Raw genomic sequence first — 25,248 nt, 5'->3', positions numbered from 1 at the left:
TCTAAATCAGGAAGGATTAGAGAAACCTGCCATCTGAAGAGACCTGACTTCTCTATGTAAGGAAAGTCAAAGTAGGTCTAGGGACATGGACCGATACGGACTTCTGACCCCAAACCAATCCCAGCATTCATGCATCTCCGTAATGAGGCTGCCTTAGTGGCAGCCAGACCACTGGACTTGGGAGGGAGGACAGAGGGGTAGGATGGGAAAGAAGACCTAAATGGCTTTCAGGAGGCTATCGTGTAGGCATAATTTGCCAGACATTCATCCCTCAGATTTCCTTTTTTTATTTATGCATGCATTCCTTAATTCCACAAACATTTTATTGAGGGTCAGCACCATCATGTTAGGGTAGATCAAGTCCTGGCCTCCAGCAATGCCAGTAGAGCTTTCTGAAATAATGAAAATGAAGAAAGGGAGGAATGGAGGGAGGGGGCAAGGAGGAAGGGACGAGGGAGGGAAGAAGGAAGGAGCCTGGAGGCAGTGAGACCAGTTAATAGATAATAACATTGAGAATGGAAAGAAGTATGAAGATTGCAGAAAGATTAAGGAAGTATCTAGACAAGATTGGATGCTGGAAGAAAGAGAATTGCAGGGTTTAAAAATGACACCTAAGTTTTTAGCTTTTGTAATAGGAGTAGGTGGTACAATAAAATAGGGGCAAGGTGAAAATGTTAGTTTGGGAAATGAACAGAAGATATATTCAATTTTGGACAAGTGTAGCTATCTACTAGTATCAATACTAATATCAACTGTATTTTAAATTAATACCATAGCAATTAAATTAAATTATTATAGCAAGTGGCAAGAAAAAAAAAAAAAAAGAAGCCAAAAAACACTGCTTTCCCCAAATGACATCTGGATGCTTTGCTATTCCTCCTTGATGTCCACACAGTATGTTTTCATGATCTCTTAGTCAAAACAATGTTTTGATGCTCTCAGATCTAGATCAATCTTACTTTTAAAAGATCTTCAGCTACTCTCTTTGTATCAGGTGTCATCACAAAGAAAAGTCACCTGTCATCCACCTGCCTAATTTGCAATTTTGTATTCACAAAGCTAGATTTTATTCTAAATAATTTGCAGAGTTTGGAACATTAGAGTTGTGTTTGATGAATAAAACACAAGTAGGAGAAGTGTCTGTCAAAGAAAAATATGCCATAATTCCTTTTTTTTTTTTTTTAAAAAAAATGCATTAGTAACAAGTACAAAAAGACCTACATATTTAATTTTAATAATTTCTTTTTTTGAAGTATGGGCTCTTTCTGCTGGTGACCTTCTATTTCTAATATCATTTCAGATATAAATCTGTTTTCTAGCCTATTTCTTTATGAAGCAGTTATGCATAGGGGCAATTAGAAATTGAAAAAAGCTACAGAGATTCAGCTGTAGCAATAAATCCATATAGGAATGAGTTTGGACTTTGGTAAGAATTATATGAGGTGCCAGGAATAAAACTTTATGGTGGAAACATATCAGTACTTATTGTATACAATGTGCATCTGATTTAGCAACTATTTAGAACTCTTTTTCTGAAAGCATGAGAAAACTCATTATTTTAATACAACTGTATTCTACTATACTTTGAAATACATTATATTGTGTTAAGTTCAGCTCATCTTCTGGAATATTAGAACAAGGGTGTAGATCAGGCTGTATTAGAGTGAAAATGCAGAGATATTCTTAGAATGAGGATATAAAATGTTTCTTTTAAATACTAATATCAAGTAGAACAAAAAAGTTAAAAGTAAAAGACTGAGACATTAATATTGAGTGGCTTGGATAGAATGGCCTATATATTGGATTTATTCCCAATCCTCTTTCCCTTCCTCTGCCTTCTGACTAGTTGGTAAATGGTTCTGAAGAAGTGGATGCTTCATAAGGAAGGGCCTAAGCATTTGCTATCTAATAAACATTGCTTGATGAAGATGTGTGTTGAAAGTATGAAAATGTTAGTGTTTACTATTAACTTAGGGTGATTTGATCTTGAAAATCAAATTAAATCAGCTAGCATATTTAATATGGCACTTATTCACAATTACTGTACATTTTTAGTTATATTGGATTCAATTCAAAGACTTGGGTATCACCAGATAATTGAATACAGTGTAAAAGAAAATAACCAAAAACATAATCAAAGTAAAATTGCAAAGCACAGTTCATTTTGTAGAGAACTGGGTAGACTGCTTAGGAAATTAGGAACAAAGCAAGCCCAGCAGGCATCATTTATACTGGCAGCTGTGGCAACTGCCAGTAAGTCCTCTTATTGAGTGGTTACTTGGTGCCAAAAGCCTTGTGTTACTTCATTTGGTTCTCACAATATTTCTGTAATGTATCTATTAGTCTTAGTTGTATACATAAGGTTTAAATAACTTGTCCAAGGTGCTTAACTAGTACGTTGCAGAGTTGCATTTGGAACTCATGATTATGACTGTGTGGACTGTGTCTTTAACCACTATCCTAAACAACCCATCAGAGATTATTATTCAGGATAGATGGAGGTATTGAGTGCTTAGGGAGAAGATGAAGGAGCTTAGCTTGTAATAGCTATGAGAATGAGCAAGTCAAGTCTTAGACTAAGCTTTAAACCTACTCAGCAGGGAGATGCTCAATAATGAAAGAGAACATGGTAGTAAAAAAGCCTACTTGAGCCCCGGTGCTGTAGGTGTAAGCTTACTGAAACTTTTGTTTAGATTTCTGTTGGTGATGACCGGTTATGAACCTAAAGTGGCACCATTTTTAAGTAGGGAAGGACAACAGCAATCCCCAGGAATTATGTGGAAAGGATAGTTATAAGGCAGAATTTAAATGGAGAGAAAAAGAAGCAGGACTGCATAGAAAATAGTGCCCATTAAAATAATCAGTGTATTAAGTATTCTGTGCCTGGTCCTTATAAATGCAATCCCTTTGTCATGCATCTAGCATTTTGGGAGCACTTCCATCATGACTCCAGATATTCTACTGCCTTAATTGGCTCAAGTAGACCGCATGTGGGTAAGAAGCTAGGGCAAGGAGAATGTCAATAAAGACAGAATATTAGTGAAACTGTTTTTGAGTTTGCTTTCAGACATGCCCATTACTGGTACTTGACACACTCCCATTTTTTTAAATTAAAGATTAATGTTTTTTTTTCATCTTTGTGTTCTAAAAAGCTGTTCTAATTTATTGTGTCTCAGGGGATTTAATTCTTCACTTTTTTACATGTATGTTTTTGTTTATAGCTCTGCTGATGTTTACAGGAAGCATAAATGCCAACATTTATTTTTACTGATATTTCTAATTTTGCTGTTACTTGAATCAAACAAATACTGAGTTTTATAAAATCCTTTTAGAACAATAATAAATTATTTCACTTTCCAAATATTCTCTCTAGTACTATGTGTGCAGAGAGCAATAAATTATTTCATTTTCTAAATATTCACTCTGGTAGTACATATGCATAGAGTCTTATTGTGGCCACATTTTGGTTATATAAGTCATAATTAAACAGAGTACATAGTAGCCACACAGTGGATAGTAATTTGAATTGATACTGCTCACTTGGAAGATGGTAAAATAAAAACCAGTTATATGGGTATTACTTGTTGGACTAAAATGACACAGTATGAATGTATATTCATCATAGGGACTTTTTTCAAGGAAAAAAGGAAATTCTGCATCTTATATTTTACTGATTATTCCGTTGGACATAAAGAAAAATCTTTAAAATATATGTGCAGAATGAAATATTGAGACTAAAGTGCCATTGATATATCATTCAATGGTATATCATTGGAAATGATATACAATTCCCATATGCTTTTACCAAAAAGATTTTATGTGATTGCTTTTGTAAAATGTATATGCCTCTATTTTTCTTATACATTACAGGAAAAGGAAAAAATAATCAAGTAAAAGAAAGGATTCTAAAAACCTTGCTCCTCTCCTTTTGTGATTTTTGTTTATTGCTTTAATGACTATTGTTTCCTTTTCTTTTGTAGTCATTTTAAAAGGACCATTAAAGAAGCATGAGCAATAGGCAGGGCCAGTGTACACCCTACCTTTGTTGGTTGTAAACTATAAAATATGTGGTAAAGGGTTAGTTAAAAAATCAATCTGTTCTTAGGATTTTCTGTTTTTTGAAACTTTTGAAAAATCAAACTTACAAATACCTTACTTTTTAGTCAGAACTTTCCCAAATTAGCAAGTTTGATCCAAAATTTGTTCTTTGCTTCATCAAACAAATTAGAAATTTGTTCTTTGCTTAATCACATAAATGAGTTTGATTACAGTTTAGTAAATGTGTTATTTGATATTGTGGACTCTTTCATCAGATTTCACTTGAATCAAGAAAGGTAACACCTGTGGGTTGCCTCACAAAAACCTCTTTTGTTAAGTGGACACCCGCAAGCCATGAGGCAATTACATTTGTTGCTTGTACTAAAAAGGAAGCACTTAACTAGACCTCAGTAAATATAGCTGAGAACTAGAGGATTGATTCCTTTGTCCAGCCTTGAGATTAGGTTTTATCATAGCTCGGGAAGTAAACCTCTGACGTAGAAAGGAAAAACAGGAATGATTTAAGGGTTCTTTAAATGCTTTAAAATTTAGCCCTAAAGTTAGCTATGTCCAAGACACAGGGAAAATTCAGGTTTGAGTAAAAGTAAAAACAATTTCTTTGTGGCATTCATTGGAAACATATACTCATATATTCCTATTTGATCTCATGCATTCACTCAAGATGGTATAGCAGATTTATGAGAGTATTAAAAAATAATCTAACTTAAAATTTTTGATTATGAGAAGTTATGCACAAAGACATGGAATTAGGGATTTCCATTTTTGGCCATTTGCAAAACATTATAAAGGTGTTTATTGGAGTGCTTTTCAGCATTAGTTGTAAAATTATCATAGCTTTTTAAAAAATAAATACATTTTAATCTATTTTATCCTATTTATATTTTATTATATTACTATAGAACTTTTTTCTCTTACGTGGTTTGAATTTTCAATTTAGTAATAACTAGTAGGTTAATTTAACACACAATAACTGTGTTTTGAGTTAGAAAGGAAATTTTTGTTCTTATGCAAGAAGCAGAACAAAAATTTCCTTTCTAACTCAAAACACAGTTGCATCACTCCTTGCATCAGTTCATACTAGAAAAGTCAGGTTTTGCATTTCATACCCCAACCAAAAATGTGTGGTACTTTGTTTAAATAAGTGAGTTCTTGGCTACACCAACATTTTAGTCATGTAGAGATCTGGTGACAATCCTGCTAATTGCAGTCATTTACAAGTTAGCTTGTCACATATTTGAACCTATTTCTTTTTCCTCTACTAAATAACAATAACAGTACTTCACAGGTTATTTTAAGTATCAAATAAAAGGCTCCTGGTGATATGTTCTAGGTTTCTTTTACAAAATTCCTTTCTGTAGTTGTTAATTTTATTACCCCCAAAATAATACTTCATCATTTTATTTCACCAATTTGGAAGAAACTCGGGTCATCTCTGTCACAAAAGAGACCTAGCTAATTACAATTGTTCCTTGTAAGTATTTAATTGTCAGCAAGTATTTGAGTTCCAATTTTGGTTTAGGTACTTTAAATAATTAAAATCACAAAAAGGGAGACAGGTATAATAAATATTTAATGTATAAACACAAAAACTGTGTGGAACGTAAATATAAAGACAAAAATAGGCTGGGAAAAATATTTGTAATAAATATATTAACCCTGTCTGTATTATATGAGGAACATTTGCAGGTAGATAAGAAAATCAAGATCCCAAAGGTTAATATACACAAAAGTAGGTACAGACTATTAACGTAAGATGCAATACAATCAGAAAACATGCAGAGAATAATGTTCTACCTTGCCAATAATCAAATAAATGAAGAGAAAAATATCACCAAGGCACACTAAATTAGCTATTAAATTCACAAAAATTTAAAACATTCCAAACCTTATACCATCTGTCAGAATGTACTCCAAAAAAAATAAAATAGTTAAATGTAAAAAATGAGACCACGAAAGCCTAACTATGACTCAAAATTTAGAAGATATAAAAAGCAAAGATTGATAAGAGAAATGACAAATTGGCAATATTTGTCATTTGTATCACAAAGGGATAATCTCCCTAATTTTTTTTTTTTTTAAAGAGATAGAGTCTTGCTATGTTTGCCCAGGCTGGTCTCAAACTCCTAAACTTCAAGCCATCCTCCTGCCTTCGCCTCCCAAAGTCCTGGGACCATGGGTGTGAGCCACTTACCACACCCTCCCTAATATTTAAAGAGTGATTATGAAATGAGGGGGAAAAAAGAGATCATCAACCCAATAGATATGGCAAAAGATATGTAAAAATGCACCACAGAAAAGGAATTATATATGGCTTTTGAACATATGAAAAGAGATTCAGCCTCACTCATAAGATAAAGGAAAATGAAGACACTGATGTACCATTTTTCACCAGATTGGCAAAAATCTAGTAACAATGGTAATAAAAGTAATTAACACTCTCAAAAAATGAATTAAAATCATGACATTGCTGTTTGTTGGCTTATTTATTATATATAGTAAAGACTTACAGAAGAGCCAAGCAGGTGAAAAGATGTTGTATCTAGGGCCCTAAGCAATGCTGACTTTATATGGTAAGTGCTCTAAACAGAGAATTTGGTATGAGAGGACAAGTTTAGGGAAAGCTTCATAGAGAGTTAGAATTGTATAAACATGGGTCCTGGTTTGTTGCCTTATTAATTTGTAGAATATTTTTCTTTTGCTCTTACTGGTGCCCCTAACTTCATGATTTCATTTATTTATATATATTACCTATCTTTAGATTTCATAAACACATTTCAAGGAGAAGCTATGGCTAAACATTAAAGATCTTCTTCACCTTACAGCTTTTGTCAAAGTAATACTTCATAATCTGTTAATTACATATGGCTTTTCCAAATTCATTACTTTGTTCTTCCTTTTATGACCTGACATGTAATTTTTCTACTGTAGCAGTCTTAGCCTTACTGTACATTCGTCAATTTTATTATATTGGTAGGAAGTAACCTTGCTATTGTCCCTAGGACTTATTAAATATAACTACTTCCGCTAATAAAAGTGAGTGATCTTATACTATCTGACATTCTAATCAGTAAACTTACGTCCTTTTTCTATAAATAGATTTAACATTTAAGTGTATCTAAATGGAGTTAACTTGAAGGTTTTTGGCAAGTATTTCTACATGACATAAAACATTCCAGAATTGCATAATCTCTTATATATAATAAAAAGTAAAACTGAAATTTTACATTTTTGTATGAAATTTTCAGAAAAATAATCTGTGGCATTTAAAAAATTACAGTCTCTGTTATTAAATCCAAATAGGGATATTTTTCTTCATATAAGATTCCCAAGCAAAAAAGATAGTGAAAATAAATTATTTCCCAGTAGATCATTTTGCTCTGGTCAATAATTCAACTTTCTTGGGTAACAAAACTGTAAAATAAAAACTTCTAAAGAGCAATTTTAAAGATTGCTGCTAGAGAGTAATTTTTTAAGCTTATGCTGAACAGATATTAGTGGGCAAAGATATCTCATATTGTAGAATGCTTTATTAGAAAATAATGTGTTCTAAATATGCTTATGGTTGTCACTGAGCAAAAACTTAAAACTTATTTACCAGTTACTATATAGGACATATAGGAGATAGGGTCTTTTCACTTAGTAGAAGGTCACCATCATTAATTTTACAACTGATGATTTTATAATAGGTCCTTCTGGTTCTTCATGGTCATTATCAAAGTATAATGCATTGAAGATATGGCCTGTACAAAGGCAGAACAGGGATCTTAATTAGAATTCTGACAAGCCGACTCCAATAAAATGATGAGATTATTTGTAATTGATGTCACAATCAATTACCATTTAGTTCATCATGAGCATTCTAATAGGTCTGGCCTTGGTATTGGCCCCAGGATGTTGCTGAGTGAGTCGCTGCCCTGCTTATGCTGTTACTGAGACGTAAGGGCACATTTTCAGTCAGCATCCTAATGACCTCTTTTGAAGTCTATTAAATTAATGACCCTGTCACACTGTTTTGGTCTCTTATAACCTCAGTTTGGGGTTTGTATAACAAATTAATGTTTGGGAACCACATGACAAAAGAAGATAGGTCTTTTAAAAAGTTGAAACCTTGGATATTTAGTAAAAATTATTTTATTATGCAAGAAATAAAAGCAAAGATGCAAATCATAGAATCTGTATTATCTGATAAAAGGGGTATTTACATTTACCCCTACCTCTAAATGACATGCTTTTAAATTATAGTACCCAAATTAGGTTTTATCTTTTTTAAAGGGGCTGCTTTTCTTCTCTAATTCTAGGTGCCAACAGGTCATGTTTGGTTAGAAGGTGATAATCTACAGAATTCTACAGATTCAAGGTACTATGGACCTATTCCATACGGACTAATAAGAGGCCGAATCTTCTTTAAGGTACCACTTTATGCTTAAAATGTAGGCCTTATTCTGAGCTTGAAAAAAAGTTTCTCTCAAAACGAACTTTGAAATTTTCGGGCTGTCAGTTCACTTAACTGTTGCACTGTGACTACATTTTATGAACATGGTGGTCTTTAATAGTTTATTCAAAACACTATTCCCCCTTCCTTCAGCTCCCATAGGGATGATAATAAAGCGCAAACTACCTTAGCTATACCGTAAGAAACCTTTAATTTGAATTTCCGAAAATCAAATTCTTTTACAATTTCTACAATCATCTTCATACCCTGGGCATATTTTAATAAGTATGTGCAAAACGGCAGTCTAGGTTCAAACTACCTGTAATGCAGGGATACCCCAGTTAAGTACAGTGAGTCATGGACTTATGTGGTTATAGTGAATGCATGATTCTTAGGGAAGGTTATTTTCACTGGCTCCTCCTTTCTATCACAAGCAGTATGGAGAAAAACAGACATGAATACATGGGACTGTTGGATAATTTATAGGATTCTTTACATTTAAACAGTTGCCATATTCAGGTACTTAAAACCTAAACACTTTTAAGTTGAAGGTGTGTAATTCACTCTTATTTGAGGGTAGTCAAACACAGACATTCATATATTCATGCATATATATTCATACACTAAATAAACACATATAGTTTCTTATATAATATTTGAATGTTCCAAACTTTAGAGTTTAAATATATATGCATAGAAGTTGATTTTCTAAAGTCTTATTTTGATGCAGATAATTTTATTCTTGACTGACAAGGACAAAGTGTTTTAATATATGACAGAGAAAAGGGATGAATAGAAAAAAGGAATATGATGATGATATAATATTACTTTCATTAATTGTCTACAACCACATTTTTATTTTACAGATTTGGCCTCTGAGTGATTTTGGATTTCTACGTGACAGCCCTAATGGCCAGAGATTTTCTGATGATTAGCAAAAATATATTTTTATGACTTGATTATTGTCTCTTGTTCAAGTGAATTTATTACTGCCATTGAAACCAAGCACTTAATAAACTATTTGCTATTCATTTTTAGTTATTTTTAATTGTTAAATGTAAAAAATAAGCAACACACTGTGCGAGCTACATTAGTTCAAAATATTTGTGGGAGGGGAGACCTGGATGACTACCTCACTTTTGAAATTTTTAAGAGGTATAATGAAAATAATCTCTTCTAGAATACGCCTCATACTTCAGCTACAGTTACAAGGCAAGAGTAGTATCTCTTTTTATTTATAAATCCAATCTGACAATGCCAAGAGTTAGACTTAAAAAACTGCTAAGTTACATGCTTAGCCCACTCACTTGAAGTAAACATGTTTCAGGGATCCCATAAAGCTGTGGTCCCCAACCCCCGGGCCACAGACCGGTAGCAGTTTATGGCCTGTTAGGAACCAAGCTGCACAGCAGAAGGTGAGTGGCGGACAAGCGAGTGAAGCTTCTTCTATATTTACAGCTGCTCCCCATCACTCGCATCACCACATGAGCTCCGCCTCCTGTCGTATCAGCAGGGGCATCAGAGTCTCATAGGAGCACAAACTTTACTGTAAACTGCACATTTGAGGGCTCTAGGTTCTGAGCTCCTTATGAGAATCTAATGCCTGATGATCTGAGGTGGAGCTGAGGCGGTGGCACTAGTGCTGGGGAGCAGCTGCAAATACAGATTATCATTACCAGAGAGGTTTAGCTGCACAATAAATGTAATGTGCCTGAATCATCCCGAAGCCATCCCCCGCCCGCACAGCATCTATGGGAAAACGGTCCTCCATGAAACCAGTCTGTAGTGCCAAAAAGGTTGGGGACCACTGCCATAAAGCGTCCCTTAAAGTTCTTTAAATGAGTTCTGACTTATACTGTATGTGGAATATTGAATCATAAAAAAAAATAAATCTTTAAGGAATATGCCATCTATAGTCTGCTATAGTCAATAATACATTATATAATTACATTTAATCATCCCATACCACTTATTCATAAGTGTAGGCATTAATGCTATATCTTAAAAGTAATGTACCAATTTCATTTTTTTAAAAAGCTTCCATTTCCTAAATTACATTTAAAGTTGGATATGACAGTGTTCATGAACTTTGGAAATACAGCGTAAAGACTGGAGTCAAGTCTTCTCACTCGAAAGCTATCTTTCTTTCTACTCTCTTAACTCTGAAATAACCTCATCAATATCCACTTCGAGCCTTCTTCATTATAGAAGCACTGACCTTACATTATTCACAAAAGATTCTAATTTAATTCTAATGACCCTACAATTTGAGAAAGATGTACAATACACCTGTAACTTTAACATCTAGAAACATGTTAGATCAGAAACTTAGTAACTATAAAGGAATATGATGATACTGCTACCCACTAAAAGAGGAGATATGCTCATGTTAGGAAACAGAAAATTCTTATTTTGTATCAAGGAAAAATGAAATAATAGTAAGTTCTTTGTTTTTTTTTTTTTCTTTTTTTGATTTATTTTTTTCTTTCTAACATCTTTTTTTTTTTTCCCTCTTGCTCCTCCATGAGTTGGAAATAGTAAGTTCTTACATGGGAATTTGCACTAAATACAATTTATAGTTCAAGTCCATTTTCTGGCAACCTGTAAATATTAATACATATAAATAACTAAATTAATTTTCTATTAATCTAAGGTGGTCTCTACCGGACAACCTTATATTTTCTTACAAATATTATCTTTACAGATATTATAGTAGGGCTGACAAAAAAAAAAAAATACATTTCCTTGAATCGACAAAGCCCAAAGGCCTCTCCTCATCATGTCTGAATACAAAGTTAAATGATTCCCAGTAGTGAACAATTTTAGTTATAATGAAGGACTTCTACAATTAGTGAACATGTATCACAAGAAATCAAGTTAACTTCTTCTGCTTCATCCTTGGAAACACTGTATTTTCCACCACATCGGCAACTCAGAGAAAAAGAGTGATCATCTGCAAAGAAAACAAAATAATGCTTCAAACGTAAGTACCTACTTCACTAACACCCTTAAAAATGCAGAGTACATTCCACAGAAATTGCAAAATGAAAGAAAGAAGCTCCAAAAAGATAAAACGTATTTAAAGGAGAATTGGAAAAAAAATTCTTGCATAGGGGCAGGGCTTCTAAAAATTATCTACCAAAGAATCATCATAGGGGAGATGAACAAGCTATGAATCAATAGTCCAAAGATTTTGTGGGGAGTGGGAATGGTCTGAAGCAACTTATGAAATTCATTTGGAAGTTTTCTGTTTTCTTAGGATTCATGTAAATTTCACATTTGTCTCAACAACGTATTTATCTAAAACATTATAGTAAAGGAAAAAGAAAAACACCCCTAATTTTGTCCACCGTTAAGGAACATCGTGCTTTTGCCTGGAGTCTGTCCTTTACAGAAAACTCTGCTAACTCAACTATTTGTCAAGTTCAACATCTGGATACTTTCTGTTCTGGTATCACGCAATTTCAAGAATCCTGACTCATATCTATATAAACATAACACTATGGGTTCCCCCGTCCCCATGGGGTGTGCGTGCGTGTGTGTGTGTGTGTGTGTGTGTGTGTATTTGTTTGTTTGGTGTTTACAAATGATATATGAACCAACAAGAAAATGCTGAAGTGCGATGCCCAAAGGAGGCAATATGGTGTAATATTTAGACTCTAATGGTGGGAATTTTAAGTCTATTATCTTCCTAGGAAGTTGAAATTCTTTTGTCCTTTGACTGAAAGAATCTCTGACCCACTGGTCATTTACTGTCTCTGAGAAGTGACTGTGAAAGAAAAACAACTTACCAATCACATCATTTATTTTACCACTATCATAATCTATCAATTTTTTATCAGAGATAAGAAGTTTTTATCCAAGAACTCATGATTTCCTACAAATATCTTCATTTGGTTCTCAAACTCAATTAATATTTCGATCTTATTATATATAGTAATAAAAAGAAAAATTCAACTGCCTTATACTTGCTTTCTATCAAATTTAGCCTTGGAAAAATTAGCAAATAAGCCAACTTTGGTTTTCTTATTCAGTAAGGAAAACATGAATTCATTCACCTAATCCTGCTTTTTATTCTTCACCACAATGCCTTCTTTCTTTATAATGAAAAATAATTTAATCTTGAATTCAAAATACAAACATTTTCCCAAGCCAACTTACACGTACTAGAGTCTGTTTTTAAAGTGAATTGTTTTATTATTAAATTGTCTAAAAGTGTACCTATTCTAACCATCGATTTTTCTTAAGCTTACTCTACCCCTCTTGTTTTTTTGCCACCTCAGTGAACACTGAGAAACAATCTGAGGTGACATGTGCTTGGTAAATAACACTGAGGACACCATGGGCTACTGTTGGAGTTTTGTCATAGATGACTCCAAATGTTAATGCTCACTAAAAATTCACATCTTGTTAAAATTTCTTCTTCTATTATTATGTTACCATCAAGCTTTTAAAAAGCAATATTTTTATAGAAATCATTTTAAATACACTGAATGAAGACCAACAAAATGATCAAGTTATATGAGAGACTAACTGTAAGGAGAAGGTTAGCTTCAATCCCTCAACAGTTCATGGATGCCTTTTAAGCATAATAAAATGTACTGTCCTTTGATCAAGCAGCTGACAATTTGGCTATGTCTACAATGTAGGGTTTCATCAACTTTTTTCCTGTTCTGGATCTTCACCTTCCAAGGCTATTCTGAAAATGATCCTGCAGAAATCTTTAAACAATTTTTTACTTGCCCATTTGATTACACTTTTTATTTAACTTCCTCTGCCAAAACTGCTCTTTTCAATTGCAAAAAAAATTTTAGTTCAAAACATCTGTAGTTAGTTTTAAAATATTCCTGCAAGAATAATGGCCTCATTTAGCTGTTCTCAGTATTTTCTCTCATGAACATAAGGATTATTTCCACCTTTACAAATAGAAAAACCCTTAATCTAAATAAGTATCTTTGGGTATCCTGTACTTTTAAGATTAACTGTGTCTGCTTATAATGGTTCATTGGCTATGATTGGGATCTTCTATATCTTCTTTACTGTCAGGTTTACTTTAGGGAGTCCCAGGGACATTAACATATTTATGATAACTTTTGATGATTTCATGTTGTACGTTTCCTTTAATATGTTAGCATTTCCACTTGTATCAGAAAGCCCATGTATTTACTGACTGAACAGATGCTTGAACCACCAATCCATATTCTTAATTTAAATTGAAATCTTAAAATTATTAACTCTATTTTTAAAAGTTTAATAAAGGAAAAATTGCAAAAACCAGTTTTCACTATTTTTACATTTTAAGGAGTTGTTACTAAATATATCAGCCATATCAGCTATAGCAAGAATGAATTTGTTTAATTAAGAAGTTAAATACATATAAACACACAAATACATACTGATTGATAAAGAGATAAACTATATTTTCGAAAAATATATTTAGTTTGGCAGGTCTCCCTGAAAAATTACATGTTCTAGTCAGTCCCTTCCTCAAACTAGCAGTGAAAGCCTGTGTCACTAGTGTATTGTTTTCACAGCAGCTCTTCCTATTCACTCTTACGAGACTGTCACCACCAGTGGGAGCCCAGTTAACACAAAACCTCAACTTTTCCAATTATTCACTGCAAATAAGAATTTCCACTTTAGGATTTCATTTGGGTGGTTGGAGGCAGAATGGTCCCATAGGCAAAAAGAATCATTCCCCTCCGTTAATATGGCTTGTGACTCACTTCTTAAGAGCACTAAGTTAAGAATCTGCCATTAAAAACAACAAAAAGTTGTTTTCAGATGGCTGTTTATCTTCTATCCATCCATACTCATTAGTAAATTTTTATAAACCTTTAGGGAATTTGTACCCCAGGGTGAACAATAAAGTTATAGGGTTAAGAGTATATAAAAATTCAAGGAAATAGTAAGATTTTCTTCATTTGCCCAGAGAAACAAGGAAGTATGGTACTTATGGCTTCCAGTTAGAAAAGGATGTTTTCCCAATTTGATGGTGTCTAAGCAGAAAAACTCAAGGAACTATCACAAAAATAGGGAAATTAAACTAGATTTAAGTTCTAAATTTTTAATAACAGAAAAGGGAAAAAGTATGACTTCATGATGGATCAAGGGGCAGTGACAGATTTTTCTTTTCCTCCTAAGAGACAATCAAAAAGTGAGAGTAAAATAAAAATCAAGCCCCCAAGTAGAAGAGTATAACATTAAAAGCCCTGCCCTGATATTTTATGATCCCATATAAAGAGAAAATAAAAATTCTAATAGGAATTCATCTCAACATAAAGAAGGATGGAAAAAAGTATCCTCTTTGACTTTATTTACCATATTACTCAGAGTATTACAAAAACAAAAATAGTAAAAACAAAACAAACAAAAAACCCCTTATGAAACCTTATGCACCTAACATCTAATTAGAATAGAAAACAACTGGAAATGAGTTGTATAGCGAGACATCAGTAAAGCTAAGAATGAAAAATATTCCAAACAGAAACACAGATACATATGGAAAACCAAGCTATTACTTCTTTTTCAAATTTCCAAATATCCTGAGGTTTTTTCTTTTTCTTGTTATATTAATAGAAAATTCCTAATATTTTTCTTCACTGTAGTCAAGAAAAAAAAAGTTCCAACCTTCATTCCAAGACATTTCTTCAAGATATATTTGAGCATCTACTGGTCCCATATTTCTCAGATCATCTTCTGTAAAATATAAAACAAGACATTTAATTTTAATACTTTAATTGCAACGATGAAGAATGCTGAGAAGGCAACTCCAGCCTAGTCTCTATAATTCTAATTTACCTACCATTTAAAAACTTAGTTTAGTACTTTTGACAGAAGTTTTAAGGCTACCTGATGTCAGCTGACTGAAAAATTTAGAACATATCACTTCTTATAAACTTTAATAGTCAACATCTCTCCCATTTTCATAAATATGCAACATGCAAAAGAAAGAAGTTGATTTTGATGATTCTTTGCTATCAACTAGTGACCTCTATTTTGTGAGAGACAGGAAAATTTTTTGTCAGATAAACCATATCTGTAGTTAAGCAGGCAAAGTGAAGTTAGGTAAAAATAACTGTCTGAACCTTACTTATGATATTTTATTAGCTTTCTAACCTTAAGTGATTCAGTTTTTTTCATCTCTAAGACAGGCGTTACCTCTTGCCTACTTCATGAAGGTTGCTGTTGACTGAATTGTGTCCCCCCATAATTCCCATGTTGATGCCCTAACCCACAATGTGACTGTACTTGAAGACAGGCTTTTAAGAGGTAATTAAAGTTAAATGAGGTCGTAAGAGTGGGGTCCTAATCCCTTAGGACTGGTGGCCTTATAAGAAGAGGAAGAGAGAAAGAGCTCTCAACACACAGGGGAAAGGCCATGTGAGGGCACATGGAGGAGGAGGCTGTCTGTACAGCCAGAAAAGCCCTCATCAGACACTGAATCAACCAGCACCTCAGTCTTGGACTTTCCAGCCTCCTGAACTGTGAGAAATACATTTTGTTTAAGCTATTGCATCTACGATATTTTGTTATAGCAGCTCAAGCAGACTAACAGAAGGGTGTTCTTCCAATCAAATGAGATCAGGCTGAAAGTGCTTTAAAGTATAAAGCTCTACCCAAATGTAAGGGGCTATCAGTCAGTCATTTGACTTTTAATGGCTTATAACAGAATAATAAGTAACTTAAAGGGAAAATAGTTTTAATATTTCAGTAACCCCACCACACAACCATATTGTGTTGATGTTCCATTGCTGTTTCCTGGGCCAAAGTTTTGCTACAGATGGAAGGTCCAAGGAAGCCTGTAATTCCACCTAAATTTACTAAGAGTGTGGTCCAGGTAGTAGAAGCATAGACTCTACACATGCCCAAGTATTCTTTGGGACAAAGAGGCAAATACAGATGGGGAGCACTTATCTTTTTTAACGGCATGCTATATTTCCTGTATGCTTGTATTGTTCTTCTAGAAGTCAATGCTTTTAAAAAAAAAAAAAAACCTATTAAAATCTACTCCACACTCCAATGATATTTTCTTTAGCTGTCTCACTAGTCTCTTGTTCACTTGCTAAGAATGCTTCTCTTTGTTCTGTATGTGAATGCCTCCTATTTAATTATATTTAATAACTGCCTGTTCAAAATTTATTGGTGAGTTACATAATTTTAAAATAGATGAAAAGATTATACAATATTTTGAATTCACCATGGTTTTCTATTAAGTTTTGTCAAATATTATACCACTTCATATTTATTGGGTGCTAACAGTCTATTAGACTGTCCCTAAAATCCAAAGGATAAAAACTTTGCCAGTGGTCGGAGATAGTTCTTCCATCTTCGTAATGGCCACTGAAGTTTTTAACAGCAGGCTAAGTCATTTCTAAGCAAAACAAAACAATTTAATTTCCACATTCTACATAAAGTATACTTGGCTATATGTTATCCAGTTATTTCTAATTTTTTCTGTATAAAACTTCATCTTTTTTATTTTGGAATACTTTAATTTCAGAACAAAATGAACCAAAAAACCAAAATACATAACATTCAATCTCCCTGTCAAATTAGGGAGGGAATGGGGCTTGAGGCCCTTGTTTCCTGCTTTAGACACAGGACAGGAGAGAAAAGTAAACAGTAGGCATCAGCAGAGGGAGCCAGTTGGGACAGGGCCACTCATGGTGCTATGGGAGCCATGGGGACATTACATACAGGGTACAAATTTATTCCTAATTTAAAAAACAATTCTATCTAAAAGTCTCGTGGATGGGAAAATAATCTTACCATGTTTTAATTTCTTACTTGAAAGGATCAGGGTAGCTTGCTAGGTTGGGGAGATTAAACACTGTTTTAGATTTGAGGAATGGGGGTAATTGGAATTTAACAGATCTTGTTTAGGGGAAAAACAGGTGTAAGTAATTTACAACCAAGTTGCCTATATTCCAGGGTATAGATATATCTTAAGTAATTTTGAAATCAATTAAACCAAATCAGACAAGGCGGAGATAATGACAAGACGAATCAGCTTTTTAAATCTAACCTAACTTGCAATATATTAATAGTACAAAAAGACAATCTATCCATGTATGTCCCTTATGCCATTTTTATTTAAAAATAATAAATGAGACATAACTTGCAAACATAACTGCCAAGCAAGTCAGCTTCCTATTGTTCTGCTTCTCTGCTGGGAAGCTATTGTTATTCTCACACAGTTACTACTTCATGTTCAACCTTTTCTATTATTCTACCTATTCAAAAAAGTAGCTTTTACATTATTATTTTTTTCCCTCATCTCTATGCACAGGAACTTTAGAGTAGTTACCTATTTCTTGGTTGAAAGAGTAACTTAGACCATATGTCATGGTAAATGGGAGAACAGAACACAGAAATTGTTAGTCCCTTGCCCAAGGTCAGAGTTAAAAGGAGGATATTAAAATATTCTCATGTTCTGTGGCTGTCTAAACATCTGTATAGTGTGACCTGATTATTCAGTACCAAGGGCACATATTCCAATTTTCTGTGTGGATTCTGGTTTTAAAAATCAGTATCTGACACAAAAGAGAACATACTGTATGACTACCCATTATATGAAATACAACTGGCAAAATTACCCTAGGGTGTTGCGGGGAGGGGAGAGTGAGTGGTGACTGGAAGAAGTCACAAGCGGCCTTCAGGTTAAATGGGTGTGTTCACTGTGAAAATCCATCAAGCTGTATACACTTAGATTTGTGTACTTCTCTGTATGGATGTTATACTTCAATAAAAAGTTTTAAAGGTAAAGTGTTGAGACTCTAATGGCCACATTTTTTAATGGAAATAAGGAAAGAAAAGTTAATGGAATAAAGAGACTCTTAAGAAAATGTGCATTCTTTGAAAGTCAGTAATCTAGCAACTTCTGAAAAAGGCTCGGGGTGATTAACTCAGGGGAAAATTGGATCCCTGGAGAACTGTATAATGAGCAGACGGGGTACATTCAAGTAAAAGGTAAATCTAAATGTGGGCGGTGGGGGGTGAGCAAGATCCTTTGTTGAGAGGCAGGTGTCCAGGGATGGGCAACAGCAAATTCCTTCCTCCCCAACCCAGCCCCACTACAATTACAAGGAAGGAGCACAAACAAATCAATGTTTTTTTTTTTTCTTTTTAAACAATGATCTCTGCTTGTCCACCATTGTGGTTATAATTAGAAAACTTAATTCTTCCCCATCCCCTAAAGTAACTCACAGGAACCCTGTAATTAGCTTTGATAATTGTCTACTAATCAGGCATGGCATTTTCAAAACAAGTAAGTTAATTTTCTTTTGTAGTAATACATATTATAAATATTTTGCTCATTGTAATGAAACATTTTAATAGGTATCCAGAAACAGAAATCTTATCTCAAAGTTCTCTTGTTAACATGACACTATTAAAAATGTTGAGAAAAGATAAATAAACTAACTTCGAGATGAATTAAAGAAACGGATCCAAGATTCTAAACCTGGAATCTTTGCTATAGAATGGTAATAAGTATTTTAAAAAACATATATATAGAGAGAGAGAACCCCAAAACAAAAAAAAAACCCATGGCCATTTGGAAAGAAAAAGCACTGCCTGGTATTTGGTGTACTCCATCTTGAGTCCAATGACACTACATGATTCCTGATTCTTTTGAAGTAAATGGGTCCAACTTTTTCTAAGGGATCTAGGAACACTAAGGTCTGTTCACACCCTGTTCTGTACTCAAAAGCTTAGCTAAATACGGAGACAAGAAAAACTTCCAATTTACTTACATACAGAAATCAGTTCATTATAGTAAAAGAGCAGTTCTGGAGGAATAAAATGATAAAATCAAATAATTTATGTGGTTACTTGAAAAAGAATCTTTCAACCTTTAGAAGTATAGGCCCTTCTGACCTTGTGTTCTATTGGATTTGTCTGACAACAAGAGGTAAAAGAATTCTGTGGCTCCATTGTCTCAACAGTGGGATCTAAGAAAACACTGGCAAGACTCATCAGAGAGGTTTATGAGCCTGCAATTCAAAGAGATTAAAAGGAAAATCTACGGAGATTCTTTCACACTGAAGAATAACATTAAATAACTATTAGCAGCTTGGTTCAGTAAAGCTTACTAGAGCTCTCGCTGGGTCATTCACAACTTTCTAAAAGAGGAAAGGTTTTTTCAGCTCCATTTGGGAATCAATAAATATTTCTCACTTCTTACAAGACAATGGAATTCCAGTCTTTTAAAACTTCCTCCTAATGATAGTAAAATTTCTAAAACAACTCTTTGTTTAATGCCTAAATAATTACACTTCCTAATCCCAGGAAACCTTTTCTATCTGTAGCTACAATTAAAAAAAAAAAAAAAAGAAGTAAAAATAAAAAATAAATAACAGCAACAAAAAGCTACAGGGGAGAGGAATTTAACTTTATTCATTACGGCCAAGACATTTAGAAGTCTTATTCAACCCAGTATTGGCCAAAAGATCAAGTCCATCTGCAGCTCTGTCCATACTATTCATATGTGGCAAAGTCACGTTATTCACATGAACATCACATCCCCAAAATGTTCTCATTTAGCAAGTAGCCCACAGTATTTATTTTCATGGCATTTCAAATGCTTAAAGTTTATTTAAAACTTAAAGACATCTGTGTGTGTAAGTTAAAAGCAAATAGCAGTGTTTTCCTTTAGGTCTTACATAGTACCTTGCTGTCTTAAAACCAAGTAACTTAAACAATCACCTTATTCTTAAAAATCATTTCACTATATGTAATTAAATTTTTCATATAGGAAGTAACTTGAAAGTAATCAGTTTTCTTGTCTTTCACGTATCTGTGCTCTTGGAAAAGTCTCTACCTTGATAAGAGATTGAGAAGCAGGCAACATTTAATTAGAAACCTGTTCATTAAGTCACAAAGCCCTATAATCTTTTCCCAGATGAAATTAAAGAGTCACAATTCCATACTGAAGAATAACTATAAACTTGGAGATTATGAACTTGAAGAACTGTGGAGCTTTTATAAACTGGCTATAAACCCAGTGTTCATGAAAGGCACTAAGTGAAACCCGGAAACTGAATTCCTTCTCTTTCGCTAGAGAACAGGGAGAGCGGCAGTAGAAGTAGGCCTGGCCTCTTGTTCCGAACCTCAAAAATGCCTCATCCCTGATTATTTGGAACTGAAAATAGTACATTGTGTACAACCTGTAGAACTTGGAAGACCAGCACAGTGATTCAAAGTTTTTTTTTTCTTTGAATCCCCCCCCACTATTAATTACTAGCTATGTGACCTTAGTCAAATTACTCAGCCTATCTGAGCCTTAGACTCAACTCTCTAGGAAACAGATATTAATGTCTTCCTCACATGGTTGTTAAATAATGTTTAAAAGAAAATTACCACAGTCCTAGTGCTTGGTAAATGACAGCTATTTTAACTGTTACTATCTCATGCTTGTGTTGAACTGTCTACACCAGACCATAAGAAAATTACTAAAAACCAATCTATTATTGGGGGGGGTGGTGGGAAGCTTCAAGTACCACAACATAGAAAAGCAGCAACTCTTGACTTTGGACTTACAACAGTGTTATGAAGTTTGATGTACTTTGCTATGTAGGTCCCATTAAAACTGAGCAATTATTATCAAAACCATAGTCTATACAGTTTTTTAGTCCTTCCAAAGTACCAAACACAGAACCAAAAGATAGGAACTGGAGAAAAAAAAAAATTCAAAATAATTAAATTTGTGAATTAAATTCAGAAGGGAGAAATAAATGATGATGGATTAAATATCAGGGAAGGCTTTGGAGCGTGGTGGGGACTAGGGGTAGGGGAAATGGAATGACTTGAGTTGGATCTGAACAAAGAATAAGAATCAGAATGGGAGGGTGGTTCTGAGTAAAGATAAACAGCATAAGTAGATGTGTCTGGGAGCCCCTAACTGAACCAGAGGAGAAAATTCACATTAGGTTTGCAATAGGTAATGAAGTTGGAAAAAGTAACAGGTGCAAGCTTAAAAGCTTCTGTCCCATTTAAATTCCAGGTGAATGGATAAGTGTTGTGTTGGGAGGGAGTAGAGTTATTATATAAAGGTTCTTAAATAGAGGAGTGAGAATAAAGAAAGCTAGATCAATCAAAATGTAAAGGACTGTGGGAGAAGGCGGCAGTAGAGAATGGAAGGCCAATTAGCAGCTTTGGAAATAATCTGGGTATGTGTTATAATCTGGGGATGGACTACTGTGGTAGCTGTGAGAATCAAAAGATCAAGTAGGAAAAAAAACATTAAAAAAGAAGAAATGTCAACTGACATTTCTGATTCATTGGTTGTAAATAGAGCAAAGTAGAAGTAACCAGAGTGTAATATGAAACCAAGGTTTCAAGTCTGAGGGAAAACACAAGCAATGAAAAAGGTGACCCAAGTCCTGATTTTGGACCCACTGATTTCAACTAAGTCAAGTAAGCAAGTAGAAATTGGGAGAGAAGTTAAAGTTGGAAAAAAAACTTGCTAAAATCCTACACTTCTCCATTATTAAATCAGAACTCCCAACTGTGTTTAAGTAATATATCAGAATTACAACTATAATCTTATCCACAGGTTTCTATAGCATTATTTGAAACTAGCCAAATTTTTATTCAAAATCAATGAGAAGTGGTCTTAAAATACATTTTCATTGCAAAAACAATTACTTGCATTCAAGTAAAAGTAATAAAAAATGTGAGTAGTCATCTTCTGTGACAAATAAGTTGAGGCAGGGGGACTCTCACAGAAAGTTTTATCTATACTCACTTCTCCCTCTCAAGATAAAGCCAGTCCCGGACTGTCCAGATGGATTTTCTGCATCATTTCACATACTTACTTTTCTCAGAAATAGTCACCAAAAAAACATACCCCCTGATGCTTATCTTCAAGTTTTACCCGAAGCAAATTTTTACAGCCAATTTTAAAATTCCTAAAATCAAATGGAAATACTAATATGATCATGAATGGAAACCCTAACCTGACAAATTCAAGTATTTTGTAAGAGTCAGCTTTAGGACATAATTTGCACAAACATCTACTGGCCTTAAGTCATTCTTCCTAACAGTTAACCCAAATTCATATTATCTACATTTAAAAGTGTATTATTTACCTTCTTATGGAGATAATCAGTCTTTAACATGCTTTTCAGGAAGGATTCTGATTTTAAGAAATTGCATGTTGATTTAGTTATCTGACACATAAATCCTGGTGGGATTTTAAGATATGTTCCTCATTTGGTCCAAGATTTATTTGCTTATCTTCCATTCCCCAAAATTTATTCTAAAAAAGGGACCAAGTGAATTGTGTAATAGAACACCAGAAATGACCTCCTGTGTCTAGTTAAGGAGAGTAGCTGATTAGCTTTGAGCAAAGGCACACTCACAATGTCTGGCCCGGCCCCCTTTGAACCAGGCTGTTTTGTACTTGGTCAATTGTGTAGAGTGAAGGTTCCACATCACCAAAATAATTCATTAATAAGGAACCAAGATATATCTCAATATAAAATAATATATCAGCAAGGATTCCAAATAAAATTCACTTAATTTTTTAACCATTACTTAATCTAATTAACTTTATTTGAAGGTTTGTTCCTCTTCAGGTCACAGAGAAGCAACTTAACTCATAAGCTGTGTCATTCTATAGAGCCACTGAGACATCAGAGATCTGTGTGACTGTCACATTACAAAGCTATTGAATCATGATCCCTATTATTTTCCCATGATATACTTCTGATGTGTTTTTAATGTGCTTAATATATGAGAAAACTCCCCCACAAGATTTATAAAGGCACCCAAATCTACTCAACAGATACTATTCATGTGAACATTTTATAAATCCTATAAGGGTTTTCCAAAGTGCACATCTGGTTGAAATGCAAAGCCTAGTCTTGAATAACTACATGCCTTTCGGGGAAACACTGGAGGCAGCCTTTGGAAGCATCCTTAGAAACAGTAAGGTAAATATGCCAACTGGAACTAATTGATTAAATTCACTAGTTAACTTGCTTTCAAAATGTACAATCTCTGGGAACTGATTATTACTCATCCTTTTCTTAGATTTGCTTTACTTCAGCATGGCCAACACTGCCCTAAAATGTCAACTAAGAATACAGAAGTAGAAATGAAGGAGAAAAAAAAAAATGTATGTGCTTTAGGTTATCAGCCCTGGACTATTACTTTTTCTTATTATAAAGAACTCATTTGATAATTTCTTTTGAGAAGCACAGAAATATGGATGGCAAGGGCTCCTTTAAATTATCTCTAAGATAAACATATATCTGTGGGCAATATTGAGGAGGCTTTTCTTACAACAGAGCACCAACTCTGAGCTGTGAAATATGAGAAAATATTCAAGATCAGCCAATAAAACTCCTCCTGCCTCCTTCCCAAGTATTACAGAGCTCAAATTTATTTTATACTGCAAGTTAATGGTGAGCAGGAAACAAACATATTTAAAGAACACCCTATCAAAAGAAAGTTTTACAAAGAACTATCACCACATGAAAAAAGAGTTTTGTATAACAAAGCTATTTTCATGTCCCCAGGGGGTGACCCAGAAAAAAAGTGTGCTTTGACCTGGTTATAACAAAGTCTCTCTCTCTTGGTAACCTATCCTGGTCTTTAACAAATTATCTCTCTCAAAGGTTTTACTTCTATCATATCTAAATCCTCACTGTTAGAAGTTCAAGTTCATTTCCTTTTTCTGAGGCGCCACTTACTGAAGATGAGTCAAGAAGAGAAAATTAATAACAGTATTCAAAATAAATAACAAAAGTAGGTTTATTATGAGACTTTTGAAAAATAGCTCTGGTATGAAAGGTTTAAAAAGAACAAATTCTATTTGGATAAGAGATGCTTCTCCTTCTTAAATAAACAATAAGCCAATCTTGATTTAAAACTGAAACAAAGCACTTTCACTATTTGGAGCCTCTGGTAAAGAAGGAAATTATTTAGTACTTAGATCCAAGGTACTAAAGTGTCATGAAAAGCTGTATTTCTACTGTCCTTCTAGAAAAGCTCAATTCAGTAATCAGCCACCTGAAAAACTTGCAGAACAAACTCATATAAATTCCAAGCTATTTATCTGAAATCACAAATCAGGCCCAACTCTCACTTTATATTTGGTTTGTCTCAACTTCACTGTGACCTCATCAATGACCTACAATGGTTCCCGGTGATATAGTAGGCCACAGGTGCTTCCATTAAGAGCTTAAAACCGAGGACTCAAAGCTCAAAAGAAATCCACAGTTCCAAGGACTTCTAAAAGACAATGAGAAAGGCTTGAATTTGTTGATTATTTGTTCTTCTAATATCTCTTAAAGCTTCCTTCATGCAATTCTATGCTCACTTTTAACCCGTTTCCTATTTCTTTCCATTTCTGGTCTATCCCACCCATAGCTTCTTAAGAGAGAATATTTTATGATTCCTGATCCCTCCCTACCTCTTTCTCTTTAGACAGCAGGCTTCTAGTCAGTTTCACTGATATGTTCTTAATAGTACATAGGCTGTGGAGTGGCAAAAATGCAGAGTGACATTGAAAGTACATACCCTACACTCTTTAGGGTACAGTTTTGTGTGAATTATTCTTATCTTAAGCAAACCGGCACCCCATATAGTAAGGACCAGTAAAGATGTGCAAAAACGCCATGAGAGAATCATCTCCAGAAGAGCTTGGTCACTTTAGGAACATAGATTTCTTCTGACACACAACACATTCATGTGCATTAGTTTTAATACTTTCATAGAAATATCATGTGAACTAAGGTTAGAAACAT

The 25,248-nt window shown here is 34.0% G+C and overlaps 2 protein-coding genes across 5 annotated transcripts in view; one reads left to right on the top strand and one right to left on the bottom strand.

Annotated features, from left to right (window-relative positions):
* IMMP1L (inner mitochondrial membrane peptidase subunit 1) overlaps window positions 1-9,522 on the top strand; it is a 65,980-nt gene extending 56,458 nt beyond the window's left edge. For all 4 annotated transcript variants that reach the window (XM_069469768.1, XM_069469766.1, XM_069469767.1 and 1 more), the window contains 2 exons: window positions 8,358-8,468; window positions 9,358-9,522. In XM_069469768.1, the coding sequence (XP_069325869.1) occupies window positions 8,358-8,468; window positions 9,358-9,426 (180 nt within the window). In that variant the 3' untranslated portion in view covers window positions 9,427-9,522. The remainder of the gene's footprint in view (window positions 1-8,357; window positions 8,469-9,357) is intronic.
* A 75-nt stretch (window positions 9,523-9,597) lies between these two features.
* The window catches only part of DNAJC24 (DnaJ heat shock protein family (Hsp40) member C24), a 51,136-nt gene continuing 35,485 nt past the window's right edge, over window positions 9,598-25,248 (bottom strand). The window contains exons 4-5 of the mRNA XM_069469769.1: window positions 15,122-15,190; window positions 9,598-11,444 (exon numbers count right to left, since the gene is read on the bottom strand). Coding sequence (XP_069325870.1) covers window positions 11,314-11,444; window positions 15,122-15,190 — 200 coding nt within the window. The 3' untranslated portion in view covers window positions 9,598-11,313. The remainder of the gene's footprint in view (window positions 11,445-15,121; window positions 15,191-25,248) is intronic.

The sequence above is a fragment of the Eulemur rufifrons genome, chromosome 6 (assembly GCF_041146395.1).
Source record: "Eulemur rufifrons isolate Redbay chromosome 6, OSU_ERuf_1, whole genome shotgun sequence".
Lineage (NCBI taxonomy): Eukaryota > Metazoa > Chordata > Mammalia > Primates > Lemuridae > Eulemur > Eulemur rufifrons.
Note: the sequence above shows the minus strand (reverse complement) of the source record. Positions and strands in the feature narration are given on the sequence as shown.